The sequence below is a fragment of the Schistocerca nitens genome, chromosome 8 (assembly GCF_023898315.1).
Source record: "Schistocerca nitens isolate TAMUIC-IGC-003100 chromosome 8, iqSchNite1.1, whole genome shotgun sequence".
NCBI lineage: Eukaryota > Metazoa > Arthropoda > Insecta > Orthoptera > Acrididae > Schistocerca > Schistocerca nitens.
This window is the reverse complement of record NC_064621.1, coordinates 300,775,229-300,795,556: the sequence shown is the minus strand read 5'-3', so window position 1 is coordinate 300,795,556 and position 20,328 is coordinate 300,775,229. Positions and strand designations below refer to the sequence as shown.

Sequence of the window (20,328 nt, the reverse complement as noted above, 5' to 3'; positions counted from 1 at the left end):
CTTGAGGGAGCTGTAAGGGGTTAAAAAAGCGGTAGGAGACGATATATTGGAATATATATGACGAATAATTAAAGACGTAGAGTGCAAGTGCTACTCTTAGACGATGAGGTTGGCACAAAAGCAGAATTCGTATCATAGGACGTGTGTTAATACATAGAAGAATAACTTGCATGGTACTTGAGGGAGCTGTACAGTGTTAAAAAAAGCGGTAGGAGACGATATATTGGAATATATCTGATGAATAGTTAATGACGTAGGGTGCAAGTGATACTCTTAGATGAAGAGATTGGCGCATAAGAAGAATTCCTGGCGGGCCGCATCTATCCAGCTAGAAGTGATGACAGAGGAAGGGGATAAGTATTACACAAGCGGCTTGTAGTGAAATTGGGTGCTTATGGAATAATTCAGTTATGAGACTGGATTTGTGACTTCCTGTCAAAGAGGTTACAGTTCGTAGTAACTGACAGAAAGTCATCTAATAAAACAGAAGTGATTTCTGCCGTTCCCCAAGATAGTGTTCCTTATCTATATAAACGATTTAGGAGTCAATCCGAGTAGCCGTCTTAGGTTGTTTGCAGATGATGCTGTCGTTTATCGCCTATTAAAGTCATCAGAAGATCAAAATAAATTGCGAAACGATTTAGAGAAGATATGTATATGGTGTAAAAATTGGCTATTGACGCTAAAAACGAAGAGTGTGAGGTTATCCACACGACTGCTAAAAGAAATCAGTTAAACTTGGGTTACACGATAAATCAGTTAAATCTAAAGACCGTGGATTCAACTAAATACCTAGGAATTACAATATCGAACCACTTAAATTGGAAGAACGCATAGAAAATGTTGTGCGGAAGACTAATCAAAGACTGCTTTTTATTGGCAGGATACTTAACAAATGTAACAAATCTACTAAAGAGACTGCCTACACTACGCTTATCCGTCTTTTACTGTACTGCTGCGTGGTGTGGGATCCTTACCAGATGGGATCGACTGAGAACATCGAGAAAGTTCAAAGAAGGGCAGCACTTTTTGTATTATCGCGAAATAGGGGAGTGTCATTGAAATGTTACAGGATTTGGGGTGAATTCATTAAAAGAAGGCGTTTTTCGTTGCGGCAGAATCTTCTCACGAAATTTGAATCACTAGTTTTCTCCTCCGAATGCGAAAATATTTTGTTAACGCCGACCAACACAGGTAGAAGCGATCATCATAATAAAATAAGGGAAATCAGAGCTCCCACGGAAAGATATAGGTGTTCGTTTTCCCCGCGCGCTATACGAGATTGGAATAATATTATTATTATTAGAATTATTGTGAAGATGGTTGGATGAACCCTCTGCCAGGCACATAGATGTGATTTGCAGAGTATCCATGAAGATGTAGATGTACTGGAGATAACGCCTGCCACACACCGAAGAGTGTTTCGCGGAGTATAGGTGTAGATGTACATTTAGCTAGTCTCTATCTTCACGCTGTCAGTAGGGGGTAAGGCAGCTAATAAGGCGGACTCTGCCTCTGGTGGTCGGCCGCTGTTAGCTGGCCAGAGCGTCACGGTGCCGTGGTCGGTGTTGCAGAGACGCTGCGCAAGTACCCGCCGCTGCCGCAGCTGGACCGCGAGTGCGTGCGCACGTGCGACTCGCTGGTACCCGGTCTACGCATCGAGAAGGGCACGCCGATCGTGGTGCCCGTCATGGCCATGCACTACGACCCCGAGCTCTTTCCGGAACCCGACCGCTTCGACCCGGAGAGGTTCGCTCCGGAGGTGGTCGGCAAGGGACCCAAGGGCTACTTGCCCTTCGGCGACGGACCTCGCATCTGCATTGGTAACCATTTTACACTCTTTTCATTTATTTAGTTAAGGAAAGTCAAAATTTTTCATACGATCCAAAACAACAAACATAACAACAGCACCTTAGGCCGGTATTATAATATATTTCTTTGTCAAAGTTGATATGTCAAATAATTATGTCAAAGAAATTTGACATTGTATTAGAGAACTCTGGCAAATCTCGCCTTTCGTCAAAGAAATGTGTTCAGATCTACGGCCTCGCCGTAGACTTGATCATAAAAGTCGTTCGCCTTTTGTTCACTGTGTGTGTGTGTGTGTGTGTGTGTGTGTGTGTGTTATTTTGTTGACGAGCTGCGCAACGGATTGATCTGGCAAGAACCCTTTGGCTCCTGCAAGAAGTAATTTCCCTCCCGCACTACTTCACCCCACACTACTACAGAAGTCAGACAGACGCTCGACGCTCCTAACGTACCGAAAAGAATTGCCTGAAAAACTTTCAGCAATAAATTTTTCTGGAGTCGACCGCTGTAAGGAACAGACACAAAAATATTATATTTTCTTATGTAACTAGTAGGATACTTGGGTACTGGAGTATTGCTAGTTAGTGTAAGCCCGGGTTCCCGGGTTCGATTCCCGGCTGGGTCAGGGATTTTCTCTGCCTCGTGATGGCTGGGTGTTGTGTGATGTCCTTAGGTTAGTTAGGTTTAAGTAGTTCTAAGTTCTAGGGGACTGATGACCATGGATGCTAAGTCCCATAGTCCTCAGAGCCATTTGAACCATTTTAGTTAGTATAAGAAAAACATTAAACGAATGGAAAAAATTATTTATTGAAAAATCTGAGAAAATAAAGTGAAACTTTTATTTATAAACTGATACACAAATTTCTGGGTTTTTTCGGAATAGGAGGTTACCTCTTATGGATAGGAACCCTGTTAATGAAATTTACATACAAAGTGTGGGAAAGCTCTGTTATCCCTTTTCTTTAAGAATGTTATTTTCTCGGCAGAATGGCTGAGAACTATGCCTACTCAACTTGAATAATTATCCGACTGAATTTTTCTAAGTACAGTCGAGGCTGTTGCGTGAGAAATGTAATGCAGTGACGTGAACGAAGTATTTTATTTCTAATGGAGGAAAGATGGGGCTCACCTACGCTGTAGCACACAATACTGTGAGCTGCGACGACTTCTGTCTGCGTCGTTCATCCCTGAAAAATAACAAAATTACCTCTTTCTATCTGGATTGACCTTCACCAATCGAACTCTCACTACGCCTTGACGAAGTCAAGGACTCCTATCTGCCCCTAGTCTAACTATTGGTACACCGGTCAGATAACCAGTCCACTGCGATGCCACTCAATTTTCGCTCGCAGGCGCTAACTAATACTATGTCTGTGTTCACAGCGCACATTAAGTGTCGCGGCCAACACAGTGAACAAATGCTTAATGGCGAGCAACTCAGTATAGGGTATCATTCCGATTCGCTAGCGACAGAGGTGCTCTCTCAGTGCAGTGCCGAGTAGAGACTTTGTTCCTCGCTCTCTGTGTACACGCAAGAGTGCAGTCGCTCCAACTATATGTTCCCGCTTCAAGAGCGTCACTGGAACGACTTCCCTCCACGCAAAAAGCGAAAGGGTATATCATCTGCTGTCTTTCCCTCACTCCTCCGGCTCATTGTGTCAGAAATAGTCTGCCAATCACCATTACTCTTACAAACGGAAGAATGGCGCTCCGTTTAAGCCGACCAATCCAGAAATATATAGCATCTGCGTTAGGCGTTTACTGTCCACCTGAGAGAATAACTTTGCTTGATAGCTAATGTGTGGGTAACCTCTCTCTATAATTTCTCCATGGTATTACTTTTCTCATGTTTTGAAGTTTATTTGTACTGATTGACTGTTCTGTCGGTTATTGGTGGAATATTTTATACATTATGAATGAGAACACACACAACACTGATGTAATATTCTACAATATTTGTTATTTGTTTCACAAAGCTGTTTTTGGCTACTACGCAATCATCAGGTACAAAGGTACTTATATGGTGGGATGAAATTTTATTAGCTCAAAGATTTTAAACTAGTGTATCTACAGAGTATCTCCATTTCCAGAGATGGAAAATGTTAACGTTAGGTTTTGGAATAAAACAAGAGGGGTAATTTCACTGTTAATCCTATGTAAGATTATTTAACAAACAGAAAATATATGTCATACTAACTAATGAACTATATACAAATTACAACAGTTGTTCATCGAAGCAAATAAAGTGAGTAATAAACTTTGGTGTTATGTTCCAAAGATCTGGCTGAACAAAATAATCTTGTCTTTAAGGAACACCACAGAAGTTGGACACTTAGGAAATGAGAGACTACTATTACAGACCACTTGCTTAAAGAAGGCTATAGTTACAATGTGAAACATAAAGTATTACATCACATTCATATAGAAAGGAAAATGGGCTATCTTGACGTAATGGAAATTAATAAACATATGGCCGTCAACCAAACCTTAGTCCTGAATGGCCAGACACAGTTCTCTTACTCGCCAATTCTAACTGCAGATATTATTCATAATCACATCCAGATCATGTTGTAAATTACCCCTCTTATTCACAAGTCTCATTTTGTTTTATTGTATTTACTTTAAATTCTCTTATCGTGTTAAAAAAAATACTTTGGATAATCACACCAGCTTCAGTTATTATCTGCATGTAATTTAGGACCTATTAAAGGCAAGATTATTTTGTTCAGTCATATTTTTGGAACACATGATCAGAGTTCATTGTTCACTTTATTTTCTTCTATGAACAACCGTTGTAATTTGTATATAGTTCATTAGTTAATGTTTCACATATTTTATCTCAGTTAAACAATCTTACACCGCTTTTACATTGAAATAATCCCTCCTGTTTTATTCCTAAACCTAATGATAACATTTTTTATCTCTGGGAATGGAGATACTCTGTAGATCCACTGGTTTAAAATCATTGATCGAACAAAATTTCATTGCACTATATGTTGTTGTTGTTGTTGTTGTGGTCTTCAGTCCTGAGACTGGTTTGATGCAGCTCTCTATGCTTCTCTATCCTGTGCAAGCTTCTTCATCTCCCAGTACTTACTGCAACCTACATCTTTCTGAATCTTCTTAGTGTATTCATCTCTTGGTCTCCCTCTACGACTTTTACCCTCCACGCTGCCCTCCAATACTAAATTGGAGATCGCTAGATGTCTCAGAACATGTCCTACCAAACGATCGCTTCTTCGAGTCAAGTTGTGCCACAAGCTCCTCTTCTCCCCAATGCTATTCAATACCTCCTCATTAGTTATGTGATCTACCCATCTAATCTTCAGCATTCTTCTGTAGCACCACATTTCTAAAGCTTCTATTCTCTTCTTGTCTAAACTATTTATCGTCCATGTTTCACTTCAATACAAGGCTACACTCCATACAAATACTTTCAGAAACGACTTCCTGACACTTAAATCTTTACTCAATGTTAACAAATTTCTCTTCTTCAGAAACGCTTTCCTTGCCATTGCCAGTCTACATTTTATATCCTCTCTACTTCGACCGTCATCAGTTATTTTGCTCCCCAAGTAGCAAAAGTCCTTTACTACTTTAAGTGTCTCACTTCCTAATCTAATTCCCTCGGCTCCGCCCGACTTAATTCGACTACATTCCATTACCCTCGTTTTGCTTTTGTTGATGTTCATCTTATATCCTCCTTTCAAGACACTGTCCATTCCGTTCAACTGCTCTTCCAAGTCCTTTGCTGTCTCTGAATTACAATGTCATCGGCGAGCCTCAAAGTTTTTATTTCTTCTCCATGGATTGTAATACCTACTCCAAATTTTTCTTTTGTTTCCTTTACTGCTTGCTCAATACACAGATTGAATAACATTGGGGAGAGGCTACAACCCTGTCTCGCTCCCTTCCCAACCACTGCTTCCCTTTCGTGCCCCTCGACTCTTATAACTGCCATCTGGTTTCTGTAAAAATTGTAAATAGCTTTTCGCTCCTTGTATTTTACCCCTGCCACCTTTAGAATTTGAAAGAGAGAATTCCAGTCAACATTGTCAAAAGCTTTCTTTAAGTCTATAAATGCTAGAAACGTAGGTTTGCCTTTCCTTAATCTTTCTTCTAAGATAAGTCGTAAGGTCAGTATTGCCTCACGTGTTCCAACATTTCTACGGAATCCAAACTGATCTCCCCCGATGTCGGCTTCTACCAGTTTTTCCATTTGTCTGTAATGAATTCGCGTTAGTATTTTGCAGCTGTGACGTATTAAACTGATAGTTCGGTAATTTTCACATCTGTCAACACCTACTTATCTTTATATCTGATGATGGCGTAACAGCCAAAATTCTTTTTGTGAAATAAATAATAAATATTGTACAATATTACATTAGTGCTACGTGTGTTATCATTCATTTTGAAGTTCAACCATCTGCCAAGTGCAGTATTCCTCGTCACAGTGGCGGATTTCTTGATTGCAGGCACCCGGTTCGCTCACATGGTGATGCGTCTGGCACTGGTGAAGATCATATCCAGCGGGGTGCAGGTGGTGCCGGCCGAGAACACGCCCACGCCACCGCTGCGCTTCAACAAGTACTCCTTCATGACTGGAACAGTGGGCGGGATCCCGCTCTGTTTCAAGAGCGCGCCCGACGCTGCGTAGGCACTCGAACGCCTGGACGCTATCCGCGCGGTCCGCACTTGGGAAACTGCGTACAGATCACCGATGGTGGCCTGCTATCCTTGGGCCCTCTTCAGAGGAGGTTCCTCCTCTGTATTCTGGATCGGACGCGCCAGGTGATGATCCATTGTACGCAGGAGGGAAAGCTGGCTTAGGATTACAGGCGGCTGGGCACTTCCCACGCATCTGGAGTTGGAGAACTACTTACAGTCACCCGACGATCAACCACAGCCCTCAGGTCCTCTTTGGAGGAGGTTACACTTTTGTATTCAGGATCCACTGTACATAGAGATCTGACTTCCAGGTGGTTGAATGCAGAGCACGCGTCAAGACTTGGGGAAGTGCATGCAGTCCACCAACGGTGACCCGTTGTCCTCGGACCACCTTTGGAGGAGCTAACCTTACTGTATTTTGGATCTGCCGATCTAGGTGACGATCCACTCTACACATTAGGGGGAGCTAGCAATGTGGTCGCCGTGAATGCACAACGGCGCTTGGGGTTGGCAGATATCAGGTTGCTTGTGAATATGTTACAGCGTCGCAGAGTTTCACTGTAATTAAGTTTACGGCTGATGGACGAATTCACTTCGCAAATACAGTGTCCTTAGGCATGCCTATGCTGATAACAACTGTATTTAGTCAATAATATGGATAATGTGTAGTGGTTTAGTAGGTGAATATTTAGCACACATTAATTCATAGAACTATCGACGTAATAGTTATGTACTGAATAGCTTAACTGCACCAAAATTCGGTAGATGTTAGATCTTCAGATGCTTCGAATTTGTGCTTGGTGGTGGGCACAACAGCATCACTTTAATCATACAAAGAATCTGCACTTCAAACTTACTTGTCAGTTTCGAAGCATATAGCCATTAGTAGGATCGCAAATATGAAGTATAAAGAGTGAGAAATAAAAGTTTTATACTAGGTACACATACTTAATATAGTCTAAAGTCACTAAATAACAAGTATACACTTGTTATACTCGTAAATGCTTTGTTGACGCGGTCCGAGCATGGGCAATCTCAACGATATCAGGATCAAACTTCGTACAACGTATCGTGTCAAGTGCTGATGCTACTTTGTTAGTAGCTTCATCACTTTACACGATACTTTGAACAATGTTTGTTTCTGTTTCTGTCAAAAAAGCATTTATACTCGTAACAAGTGGATATTTGTTATTTAGCGAAACGAGACAATCTTAAAGGGATGCTGTGCCTCCTTCGCGACATTGTGTCTCAATTTAAACCAATTTCCGTTCTTTTAAGTCCTAATGCTCTGTTTCGATGCCGCAATCGAAGGGCTGTTTCAACAGTTCACCTCTGGCAGGACTGATGATTTTGTTAACCGCCAATGACCTTTCGCTGTAGTCCTCCAGCCAGCGGAGGCCAAGATCTTAGTGAGATTGTGTAGTCAGGGAAGGGAAGCGTGGAGACTGAGTTGCAACCGCTGACGAGCCATAGGCCCCCCTCTGGGCGTCATGGAGGTTGATATCTCTTTCTCGCCGCTAATTCCTCCACCATTGCACGTTTCACCGTCCGTTATATGGGAAGAGAATGATTCTAACCGTCGGATATCTGTCAGCACTTGCCATTTCATGTGATATCAACTGTTATTGTATGATGTTAAAATAAATATTTGTCAAAAATAAATAAGGTCTTCTTTTACACAGACTTGCACACCAAAAAGGCACTACAGAAACTTTCCCAATCAATGTGTGCACTTACTACGAGGGCTCTTCTTCGCCCCTTTAAGTGCAACTCGGGATTAAGTAAGTAATACATTTTTAGTTTGTTGTTCGAACAAGAACTAGCAGAAGTACTATATTTCAGTTAAGGAAGCTGTACGAACTAGTTCATTTTGTACAAGAGAAAACACATATCGTATCTACTCTTAAATAATTTATGGGATTGATTTGTAAAAATTTTGGTGGATCCAAAAAATAGTTATAAAGGAAATTTGATAAAATCATATCCTGGGAAAAAAGTGAAGAAACTGATATACAATACGCATCCGATATATTTATGAGGCACTGACGCAGCTTTTATATATTTCATTTATTCCCCTTTCAGTACCGATGTAGCATAGTACAAAATTCTAATTAAACCAGACTTATAGATCAATGATCTGTATACATCAGTTTAATTTATAATTTCTTCGAAATACTAGTGAAATGGCCTCTAGCTTGGAGCTAGGAGTGATAAATTTCTGAACTCAACAAATTCAGAAAGAAGAGAGACTTTATTAGAACTGTTAATCGCCTCATCGGAATTCAGACAGTACTCAGAAAGAAACACAGGAAACACACAATTATTTTGCCTTCTTCCAAAAGAGGTGTTATAGGAACCACCATAAAGCTATTAATGAATAACACAATGAGAATGACACTTCAAGATATTCTCTTAAACAATGAAAGAAAATTTTAAAATAGTGCACTTCCGAACTTAAAAACCCCACAAAAAATTACAGAATCAGTAACAACAGAATTTACAAGTTTCACGACTATTTACCGTTGTCCAACAGGTGAGATAAAAAAATGTTTAAATCACACGTAAACAATGAAAATATTAGTAGTATTAAATCACAATTCAAGAAGCTGAGCCGGGCGCTATGACAGAGCTGTTCTAGGCGCTTCAGTCCGTAACCGCGTTGCTGCTACGGTCGCAGGTTCGAATCCTGCCTCAGGCATGGATATGTGATGTCCTTAGGTTCGTTAGGTTTAAGTAGTTCTAGGTCTAGGGGACTGACGACCTCAGATGTTCAGTCTCATAGTGCTTAGAGCCAAGAAGCTGAAAACAAATACACTTGGATAAAAAGCGTAGACATAAGCTTGACAGCAGAAATTAATTACAGATCGCACGCCGAAAGGTATCATAAGGCCCCTTCAGACCTTGACTGTTAACAAAATACGTTTTAGTAATTGGCTCAGTAATCTTGAAAATAATTGTGGCAGCTTAACATGTTAGCCTTTAAAAGGGAACAAACACTTCAAAAGATTAATTTTTCTCGGCAATTGTAACTCATGGGTCTTTAAAAGGAAAGACTAAATTTAAAAATGATTGATTCCTCTCATGCCCAGCCATATTGCACCAAATAGTAAAAGGGTCTCAGTTTGCCAAGGCACTACATTTTACAAATGGGCATAAGCATAACTTTAGCATTTTCTGGTCATTCGGAATGTTGATCCACACTGAGGCCTTAGACAAATATGAAAGTCACTAATCAAAGCTGGACAGCATTACGTTCGAGAACCCAAGTAAAATTTCTATAACAAGGCCTCGCTCAAAGAATAAGCGTTTTCGCTAATCACAGCAAGTACTTTTGTCATACTTAACAAAAGACGATCACAGATTTCGTTCTGTGTCAGTCCTTGGTTGTACAGTATAAGGGGCAATCAAAAAACTTCCGTTCGAATCCCACACCAACCTCTTGCCAATATGACGGTACTTACATACCCGCATCGGAGTTGAGCAGGGTTCCAGCAACGCCCTCAAACGGAAACTTTTTGGTCGTCCCGATAAATACTGGCAGTTCAGCATCCACAAGCCGAAGCAGTAGAAATGACAAACGTGCCCACTATGGAGTTGTGGACCTGCAAGCACAAAGGCAGTGGGAAGCAGTAATTCCTCGAATGTCATAGGCCCACTTTTCACTATTAAAGATCACCATTCTTAACATCCTCGATGAACAACGCTAGTCATCACGGAGGACAACAGAAACATTGAGAGCAGGAGAGGGCGCACTTGCAGCTAAATCTGCTCACCGAGCGCTTATGCTGCCTCTGATGGTACACCGGCGAACCCATCGCTATAACACGAAGTACAGAGAAGCTTTATGAGCGGCAGGTATCGATACTAACGCATGCACGTCTCCATTGCCCTCCCCTTAAAAAGAAGCGTAGCGGATAGACAGAGGTATAATTAAGGTATTGATTGTGGTTCAGCATCACAGTTATCAGGCCCAACCTTAAGCTGTCTTATATACGAGGGGTATTTGAAAGGTCCGTGCAAAGTCCGAGAGATGGCGCCACCGGCGTGTATCAAGGTCATGTTTAGTTAGTAGCATCTTTGGAAAGAACGCACACCAGATTTCAGCCATATTGATGTATTTCTTTGTGTTTGGCATTCGTGTGAATCAAGGAAGTCGAGTGTTGTCAAAAAATGGACGAAAAAGAATTTCGTGTGGTGATTAAACATTACTTTATGAAACGCAAAACGCCTCAGGAGACTAAAGAGAAGCTTGATAAACATTACGGCGACTCTGCACCTTCGATTAGAACAGTTTATAAGTGGTTTCAAAGTTTTCGGAGAGGCCATATGGGCACAAGTGATGCTCAACGTTCTGGACGCCATGTGGGGGTTAGGACTCTAGAAACCATTGATAAAATCCATGATATGGTGATGGATGACAGAAGAGTTTAGGTGCATGAGATTGCTAGTGCTGTGGGCATCTTGAATGAACGGGTACATAATATTTTGCATACACATTTGAACATGAGAGAGCCATCTGCAAGATGGGTTCCGCGATTGCTCACGCTTGACCAAAAACGGAATTGTGTGAAGTGTTGCAAGGATGGTTTGCAGCTGTTCAGGAAGAATGTGCAGGACTTTAAGCGTCGTTTCGTCACTGTGGATGAAACATGGATACAGTACTATACTCTTGAGACCAAATAACAATCTAAACAATGGGTTACCAAGGGAGAATCTGCACCAAAACAGGCGGAAAGGTTTTGGCGACTGTCTTTTGGGATTCGCAACGGATAAACCTCATCGACTATCTGGAAAAGGGTAAAACTATTACAGGTGCATATTATTCATCGTTATTGGACCGTTTGAAAACCGAGCTGCAAGAAAAACGCCGGCAATTGGACCGCAAAAAAGTCCTTTTTCATCACGACAATGCACAAGCACACACCTCAGCAGTTGTGGTCGCAAAATTAATGGAAATAGGATTCCAACTCGTTTTATATCCTCCCTATTCTCCAGACTTGGCTCCCTCGGGCTACTATTTGTTTCCCAATTTGAAGAAACGGCTGGCGGGACAAAGATTTTATTCAAACGAGGAGGTGATTGCAGCAAGTAATAGCTATTTTGCAGACTTAGACAATTCCTATTATTTGGAAGGGATCAAGAAATTAGAACAGCGTTGGACGAAGTGTATAAGTCTAAAAGAAGACTATGCTGAAAAATAAAAAAGGTTTACCCCAAACACGTAAGTAGTTTTTATTTTTGAACGGACTTTTCAAACGCCCATCGTATGTCCTAACTGTTTTCTTGGTGGCTCATTTCTGGACATGAAAGCTGAATGTCAATGTAACCTTGATGGAATCGAACTGACCAACAAATTGTGGGAGCATCTTGACTGAAATCATCTGATCACCCTTATTATGTGACCATAATTTTTTTAAAAAGGCCACACCACCGACTTTTAACAAGATAGGGCTAGCGATACGAACTTATACAGATAGTGGCAGTACCGCGTACACAAGGTATAAAAGAACAGTGCACTGGCGGAGCTGTCATTTGTACTCAGGTGATTCATGTTCACGTGGAAAGGTTTCCGACTTGATTACGGCAGCGCGACGGGAACCAAGAGACTTTGAACGCGGAATGGTAGTTGGAGCTAGACGCACGGTACATTCCATTCCGGAAATCGTTAGGGAATTCAATATTCCGAGATCCACAGTGTCAAGAGTGTGCCGAGAATACCAAATTTCAGGCATTACCTCTCACCACGTACAACGCAGTGGCCGACGGCTTTCGCTTAGCGACCGAGAGCAGCGGGGTTTGCATAGCGTTGTCCGTGCCAACAGACAAGCGACGGTGCGTGAAATAACCGCAGAAATCAATGTGGGGCGTACAACGAACATATCGGTTAGGACAGTGGGGTGAAATTTGGCGTTAATGGGCTACGGCAGCAGACGACCGACGCAAGTGCCTTTGCTAACAACATAACATCGTCTGCACGACTCGTGCCGGTATCGGTAGGACCCTAGATCACAGGAAAACCGTGGCCTTGTCAGATGAGTCCCGATTTCAGTTGGTAAGAGCTGATGATAGGGTTTGAGTGTGGCGCATAGTTGACCCAAGCTGTCAACTAGGTATTGTGCCAGCTGGTGGTGACTCCATAACGGTGTGGCTAGTGTTTACGGGAATGAACTGCGTCCTCTGTTCCAACTGAACCGATCATTGAGTGGAAATGGTAATGTTCGGCTACATGGAGACAATTTCCAACCATTAATGGACTTCATGTTCCCAAACTACAATGGAATTTTTGTGGGTGCCAATGCGCCACGTCATTAGGCCACAGTTGTTTGTGATTGGTTTGAAGAATATTCTGGACAGTTCGAGCGAATGATTTGGGCACCCGAATTGTCCGACATGAATCCCATCGAACATTTATGGGACATAACCGAGAGGTCAGTTAGTTTACAAAATTCTGCACCAACAATACTTTCGCAATTATGGACGACTATAGAGACAGCATGGCTCAGTATTTCTGCAGGGTACTTCCAAAGACTTGTCGACTGCACGTCAAGTCGAGCTGCTGTCGCCAGGCTAAAGAAGGTCCTACACGATATGAGGTATGCCATGACTTTTGTCACCTCAGTGCAACATGTGGTCGCGATTTGAGAAACTGCATTACTAAAGCAAAATTTCTTAAATTACTGTGACAAAAACGTATGTGTATTATAATTTACCAGAACCTTCGGCATTCTAAAAACAGAAAACAGTATTGCCAGACGCCTGACTGCTGTGGTTGTCATAGCTTTACCAGGAACTAGCCGAACAAACGAGTAAACGCGCCAACCACAACAAATGTATACCTATTACCGTCTTTTGTACGTGGAAGAGGCCCCAGAAAATGGACAAAGACCTAGTCCTTCGGCTTTTCTTCTCAGTTGGAGTGCAAGAAAGCTTCACAGGTGTCTGAATTAGGCTTAGCCGTCCTACAGTCCTGACACTGGTCACCTAATTTCCTTACATCATGTTTCGAATTCTCGCAAGTTGGATGCTACTTAATTCTTATGTTTGTTGCGTATGCACCCAAACTGTCCCCAAGTAAGGATTCGTGAAAATGCTTAAGAATAGCTTTAACCAGTTTTTTTGCGAGACAAATCTTAAATTTACCATCATAGCAGGTATGGTAACACAAAACGCCCTTGTTAGTAGAATACCCTGACATCAGTTGACTGCCATTAGGTGCTGTTTGGTGTTACTTAACTTAGTATCTTGATTCTGTCTTTTTCTCAAGTTATCAAATAACGATGATATTTCACTCAGGATTGTAGAATCACATACAGGTTCCTGGATGACTTGTGGCTGTCCGGTTATTTCTGGCTTACACTGGAACATACGACTAAGAGCAGCAGCGAATTGATTTTCGGAGCCGCGCTGGATTAGCCGAGCGGTCTCAGGCGCTGCAGTCATGGACTGTGCGGCTGATCCCGGCGGAGGTTCGAGTCCTCCCTCGGGCAGGGGTGTGTGTGTTTTTCGTTAAGATAATTTGGGTTAAGTAGTGTGTAAGCTTACGGACTGATGACCTTAACAGTTAAGTCCCATAAGATTACACACACATTTGAACATTTTTTTTTTTTATTTTCGGTACCCCTAATATTTCTAACTTGAAAACAGAGAGCAGTATTCCTGACATGCCACTGGGTAATCCCACGCATTTTGCGGGCGTGGCCTATAGCCAGCTCAGCGCCCGGTTATCCGTTTCTAGTTGGAATTGTTTATGATCTAGGTAGAACTTAAATTTCTTAGGAGTGAACACGACAACCAAAGCAGTGAACCAGTACACTGAATATTTAATTACTGCAAATGATAAGGCCTTTGATGCACAGGCTACCGGTGTCCGTTCACCATTACAGTGCCAAAGTAACACTGTGACTATTCTGGAATTAGTTACGTCAGTCTGAAGAACAAACTCATGCTAAAAATCAGGAACAGCCCAGATAGGCGTGCTATTTAAAGCCATTTACAAGACATCGAAGGCTGATTGCTGGGTGTCAGTCCACTGTAATTTTTCTCCCTTCAGGCGGAATTGATTTAAAGGAGCATCCAATGGGGCAAAGTTAGAAATTAATTTTCTAACAGAATTTACCGTACTTGTAAACCTAGCCATACTTTTCTTCTACACTGATCATCCAGAAAATTATAACCACCTTTGACACGGATAACAGCGGCCACACGTCGTGGCGTGGATGCAATGAGGCCTTGGTAGCTCGCTGGAGGGAGTTGGCAGCAAATCTGCATATACAAGACACCTAATGCCCGTAAATTACGGGGAGATGGCGATAAGCTCTGATACCCGTTCACTCACGTCCCAGGGATGTACGTGCTCTGTGTATGATACGTCTTGGGAGTCATAGTGCCTTGCATGAGCTCCACTGGACCCATGGGTGTCCACTAGAGATGGGGGATCCGCTCTTGAACTAATTCATAGAGTTCAATCTTTCAAAGGAGTGAACAATCAGTGATTCAGAAAAAAAGAACGGTAGCTCCAAACGTTTCCCAGGCAGAGAGAGAGAGAGAGACGGAGCATATCAGCAGCGCCTCTGCTGGTCAGAGCACAGTGCACGCCACACAACACAGCCAGCGCCGGCCTCTGCCCTGCTTCTACCTTGGCTGCCTGCATTGTGCAGTGCCCCATTGGATTTTGTGTTTCACATATGCCGGGCCGTCTCTGTGCGTCGTCTGCCGTGTGCACTGTGCAGTGTCTGGCGCAGCTTAACTTCGCATCGCACTCTGTCGGCGATCGTTTCAGTCGCACGTCCTGCCCTCTGGGCAGTTGATGCCAGCAACAGGACAGAGAGCCACCTAGCGGATAACATAGGAACTACTTGCAAAAACCTGCTCGCAAGGGAGCGGACGATTTGTCTCGGAGCGGGTGAGCTCCCCCCACCCTCGGAACTCGCCCGCTCAACGCTCACCCCACCGTCTCGACTCTAGCCAGAGCGTGGAGCAAAGCGACTCTGGTGTCACTCTGGTCTCTGCGGTCTCAGCTCACGCAGTAATACAGCTCGCGGCTCGACCTGCTCGACTCAGCGCCTCTGCATCGGAGTTTGTCCCCACTGGATATTATTCTTCATAGTAATAACGCTATGTATATTACATTATTATGCTATGTATACATCAATTGTTTTATTTTATTTTTATTTGTTTAAACTGATTAGATTAGGTTCCTGATGACTACTCTTACTATAGGATTTTTATTATGGACACTCGAATTTACGCTTTAATTACGAGCGAACCGATAAACGTATCGCAAAATGTGATACACCAATATTTTCCTTGTTTTATTCTGCGTAAGGCTATATGCAGCACTTTCGTTTTACAGTCAAATTTATATTTTTTTTTCTTATTCTGGTACGGATTTTGCGATTTTAGGCGTCTTCGAAAGGAAAAATATATGGCTTGCGATGTATTTGTATGAGGTTAATGAAATTTTAATACATTATAGCCAAATATATTGTTAATGTAAATCTCAAGTTACAACATTTTCCGATCACCCAAAAAACCACGCTAGTGCAAAATAAATCAATAATCAAAAACTTTGTCATATCGTGGAAATTTCAATAAACAATACAAAATTCTTACTCATTATCTATGTTACTTCAAAATAGGATCAAATAAGATCATAATACAGGTATAGTACTGGAATAAACCAAGTTTAAAGGGCAATGTGCCTTTCATTTATTTTCTTTTGTAAATGAGTGGTGAGTCATGAAAAACAGCTAATTCATTTCAGGGAGTGAACAGTTCTGATCCAATCTCTGAAAAGAACAGTTTTGCCCATCTCTAGTGTCCACGTGAATGATTCCTAGAGCACAATGGAGGCGCCCCCAGCTTGTCTCCGTCCCGCAGTACAGCTGTCAAGAAGCTGTTCCCTGGAACACGATGGATTCGCGCCCTCCCGTCGGCATGGTGGAGAAGGTATCGGGATTCATCAGACCATGTAATGCTCTGCCACTGCGCCAACGTCCAGTGCCGATAGTCATGCGCCCATTTTAGTCCTAGTTGCCGACGTTGTGGTGTTAACATTGGCACATGCATGGGTCGTCGCCTCCGAATGCACATCGTTAGGAGCCGGCCGGTGTGGCCGAGCGGTTCTAGGTGCTACAGTCTTGAACTGCGCGGCCGCTACGGTCGCACGTTCGAATCCTGCCTCAGGCATGGATGTGTGTGACGTCCTTAGGTTAGTTAGGTTTAAGTAGTTGGGGTTGGGTTGTTTCGGCGAGAAGACCAGACAGCGAGGTCATCGGTCCCATCGGATTGGGGAAGGACGGGGAAGGAGGTCGGCCGTGCTCTTTCAAAGATACCATCCCGGTATTTGCCTAGAGCGATTTAGGGGAATCACGGAAAACCTAAATCAGGATGACTGGACGCGGGATTGAACCGTCGTCCTCCCGAATGCGTTTAAGTAGTTCTAAGTTCTAGGGGACTGATGACCTCAGATGTTAAGTCCCATAGTGCTCAGAGCCATTTGAACCACATCGTTAGGAGTATTCGGTGCACTATGTATTCAGACTCACTCATACTCTCCCCAACATTAAAGTCTGATTTTAGTTCGGCCACAGTTCGCCGCATGTCCTATTTCACCAGTATGCTTCTAACATTCTGCGTGGTGTCTGTTTGTTATATATCGTGTCTCCCTACCACTTTCGCGCAACGACGCTCTGAGCGTGTGTTTTAGGGAATTGACTAGTTTGAACCTGGGACCTGTTGCTGGTAAGGAGACGCCAGACCACACATGACATGTAGAATTCAGAAGAGTTCAGTGAGACTAGCGATGATGTAACCAAATACTTAATGATTTCAGCGTCAGCTCCACTGCACTCCCTGTAAAAGAATCTTAATACTAACTAAATTTAGTGGAAGGGGTTCAAGGCTTTTCTATTTTTAGTTAGTTGGTAAAATAACATCGAAAAAGCAGTTAAGTTTACCATTGGAAATTTTATTCTACTCACAAAACATTCTTTATAAATTGCACTATTGATAAAAGGAAATGTTTTAATACAGGATGGTAAAAACCAACTGCGTTCAACAAAAATGTGAACGAATATTCCCTGAGTGGGTTTCCAAGTTCTACAATGGATCGAAGGATGACCTATGCCATATCACATCTATAATCCAGGTTTAAATTAAGTTTCACAAAAGAGAAAACTATCAAAATGGTCTACAGTGACCCTCAATTATCTTTTTAATTACTTATCTAACTTGTCGTAAATTACAGTGGCTGATGTGGCTTCTCAATAACTATATAACATAAAAATCATCGCGTTTCAGATTTTTACTTCAAGTGGCAAATGTGAACACCATGAGCTTAAATTGACGATCGACACTAGTATTACGCAAAAAGGGGATGTAACAGATGAGACTTCTGCAGTTCTGAGTGAAGCCTTATGCGCTCAAAAATGCGGCATCGCGTGCGTTCATTACCTTGTCGGTGTTCGTCAGGGGGCGGCGGGCAGCACAGCTCCGCTCACCTCACTGTCTCGGAAGCAACTCCCTCCTAACTTCTCCTTACTACAATTTACCGAAGTTGGTTTTAAAAAAAAACTATCTGGCTGTGTTTTCATCTGACCAATCAGGGTCTCAATGTTAACCTTAAGCTCCGCCTACAAAAATTCTGTCTATCCAATGAGAAACGTTATACTTTTCGTGGTGGGGCAATGTTTTTAAAGTTTGCAACGTAACAGAGACGCGAAAAAGTCTCACGCTAAAACTTGCGGGTGGTGTAGCCCTTTTTGTGTCATCGTAAGATCTATACTATTCTTCTGGAGGGCTCTAGCTTTCAACATTGGCTGGGGGGTGGTCTTGACGTAACAGAGACGCGAAGAAGTCTCACGCTAAAACTTGCGGGTGGTGTAGCACTTTTTGTGTTATCGTAAGATCTATACTGTTCTTCTGGTGGGCTCTAGCTTTTAACATTGGCTGGGGGGTGGTCTTGACGTAACAGAGACGTGAAAAAGTCTCACGCTAAAACTTGCGGGTGGTGTGGTCCTAGCGGTTAGCTGGCGACGTGGGTGTCCGTCCGTCCCTTATCGTAGGGCCTTCCAGTTTAACACGGTTCTGCTCTCGGCTTCTGTTCTCGTTTCTCCCCTCGGAGCTGCGTCTGTCCCATGGTGGGAAGGTATGACATGCATTTAGGCATTCTCGTGTTAGTCTGTGGGATTCCATTTGCTCACTCGTTACTCGTATTACTTTGGTTAATTTAATGTCACGATTTATTCGGAGGTATGTGACATACTACTGGATTTGCTTATCATGTCAGCGTTTTCATGGAAGGCGTTGGATTTGCCTGGCACCTTACATGCTCAACCTACGACGTCCGACGTCTGTCATAAGGGGTGGTTGCCCAATCCCACGACTACTGGACACGCTCTCACCTTGCTTTCGCCATGTACTGAAGACATCATAGCATTCCTCGAGTACCCGAGAAGTCGTACTTTTTCCGAAATGCTCATGCCAAGCCTCCAGGCCATCACAATCTACATCTCGGTCAAACTCAGATGGATCGCGCGCCTACCCCGTTCTACACACGGACAGCACGCTCGCTGATACTACATGCACCGTGCGTGTTTCTGAGTAGCTGTCATTCCTCGTCAGGTGACGCTGCTATCGACTGGACGGGTTTATATCTATAGTATGTTCGTGGTCATAATGTTCTGGCTGATCAGTGTACTAAGGTGGAGGAAACTGATACGTATCCTTAGTACTATCCTGATCAATTTTACAAATCTTTAACATAACGCAGCGCTTGAGCAACCGTGAATTGTTCAGAAAATATGAAATTCGGCCTTCAGTTGCAAGGTAAAATTTTATTAGTTTACCTAGGTTTCGATACCAATGATGGTATCTTCTTCACAACCTATAAATTAACCTGTGGTGTCACCGCCAGACACCACACTTGCTAGGTGGTAGCCTTTAAATCGGCCGCGGTCCGTTTGTATACGTCGGACCCGCGTGTCGCCACTATCAGTGATTGCAGACCGAGCGCCGCCACACGGCAGGTCTAGTCTAGAGAGACTCCCTAGCACTCGCCCCAGTTGTACAGCCGACTTTGCTGGCGATGGTTCACTGTCTACGTACGCTCTCATTTGCCGAGACGACAGTTTAGCACAGCCTTCAACTACGTCATTTGCTACGACCTAGCAAGGCGCCATATTCAGTAACTATTCTGAAAAGATAATATTGTGAATCATGTACCGTCAAGAGCGACGTTCATCATTAATGGATTAAAGTATCACACTAATTACGTCCGCTTTCTGAATTCTAATTCCTTGTCATGTTCCAGACCTCACGTCAGTATAGTTCTTCCCTCCTCACGCCAGCCTGCGTGAGCTAAAACGCGTGCATTTCGGCCTCCATTAGTAACACGGTGTTGGCTCTTCAGCCAACACAACATAACCCATAGGGACATATGTTACACATTGAAATACATCATCAATCTAATGATTTCATAATAAAGAAAATCGTGATACTTACAAAAATTAAATTATTTTGAGGGCCAAACGTTGGCCATGTTACAGAATAAAATTAAAACATAATAAAGACGCATAGTCATAAGGTTATGTCTGTCAAAACTAAAAACATTAAGACAAACGTACGTGGAGCTACGCCGGGCCAGGAATGAGGGTCACACGCCGGCCGCGGTGGTCTCGCGGTTCTAGGCGCGCAGTCCGGAACCGTGCGACTGCTACGGTCGCAGGTTCGAATCCTGCCTCGGGCATGGATGTGTATGATGTCCTTAGGTTAGTTAGGTTTAAGTAGTTCTAAGTTCTAGGGGACTAATAACCACAGCAGTTGAGTCCCATAGTGCTCAGAGCCATTTGA

General features: G+C 42.9%; 1 protein-coding gene across 1 annotated transcript in view; it reads left to right on the top strand.

Annotated features, from left to right (window-relative positions):
- LOC126199101 (cytochrome P450 6k1-like) overlaps positions 1-8,091 on the top strand; it is a 90,572-nt gene extending 82,481 nt beyond the window's left edge. Inside the window, exons 7-8 of the mRNA XM_049935851.1 lie at positions 1,575-1,823; positions 6,285-8,091. Coding sequence (XP_049791808.1) covers positions 1,575-1,823; positions 6,285-6,466 — 431 coding nt within the window. The 3' untranslated portion in view covers positions 6,467-8,091. The remainder of the gene's footprint in view (positions 1-1,574; positions 1,824-6,284) is intronic.
- The last annotated feature ends 12,237 nt before the right edge of the window (positions 8,092-20,328 follow it).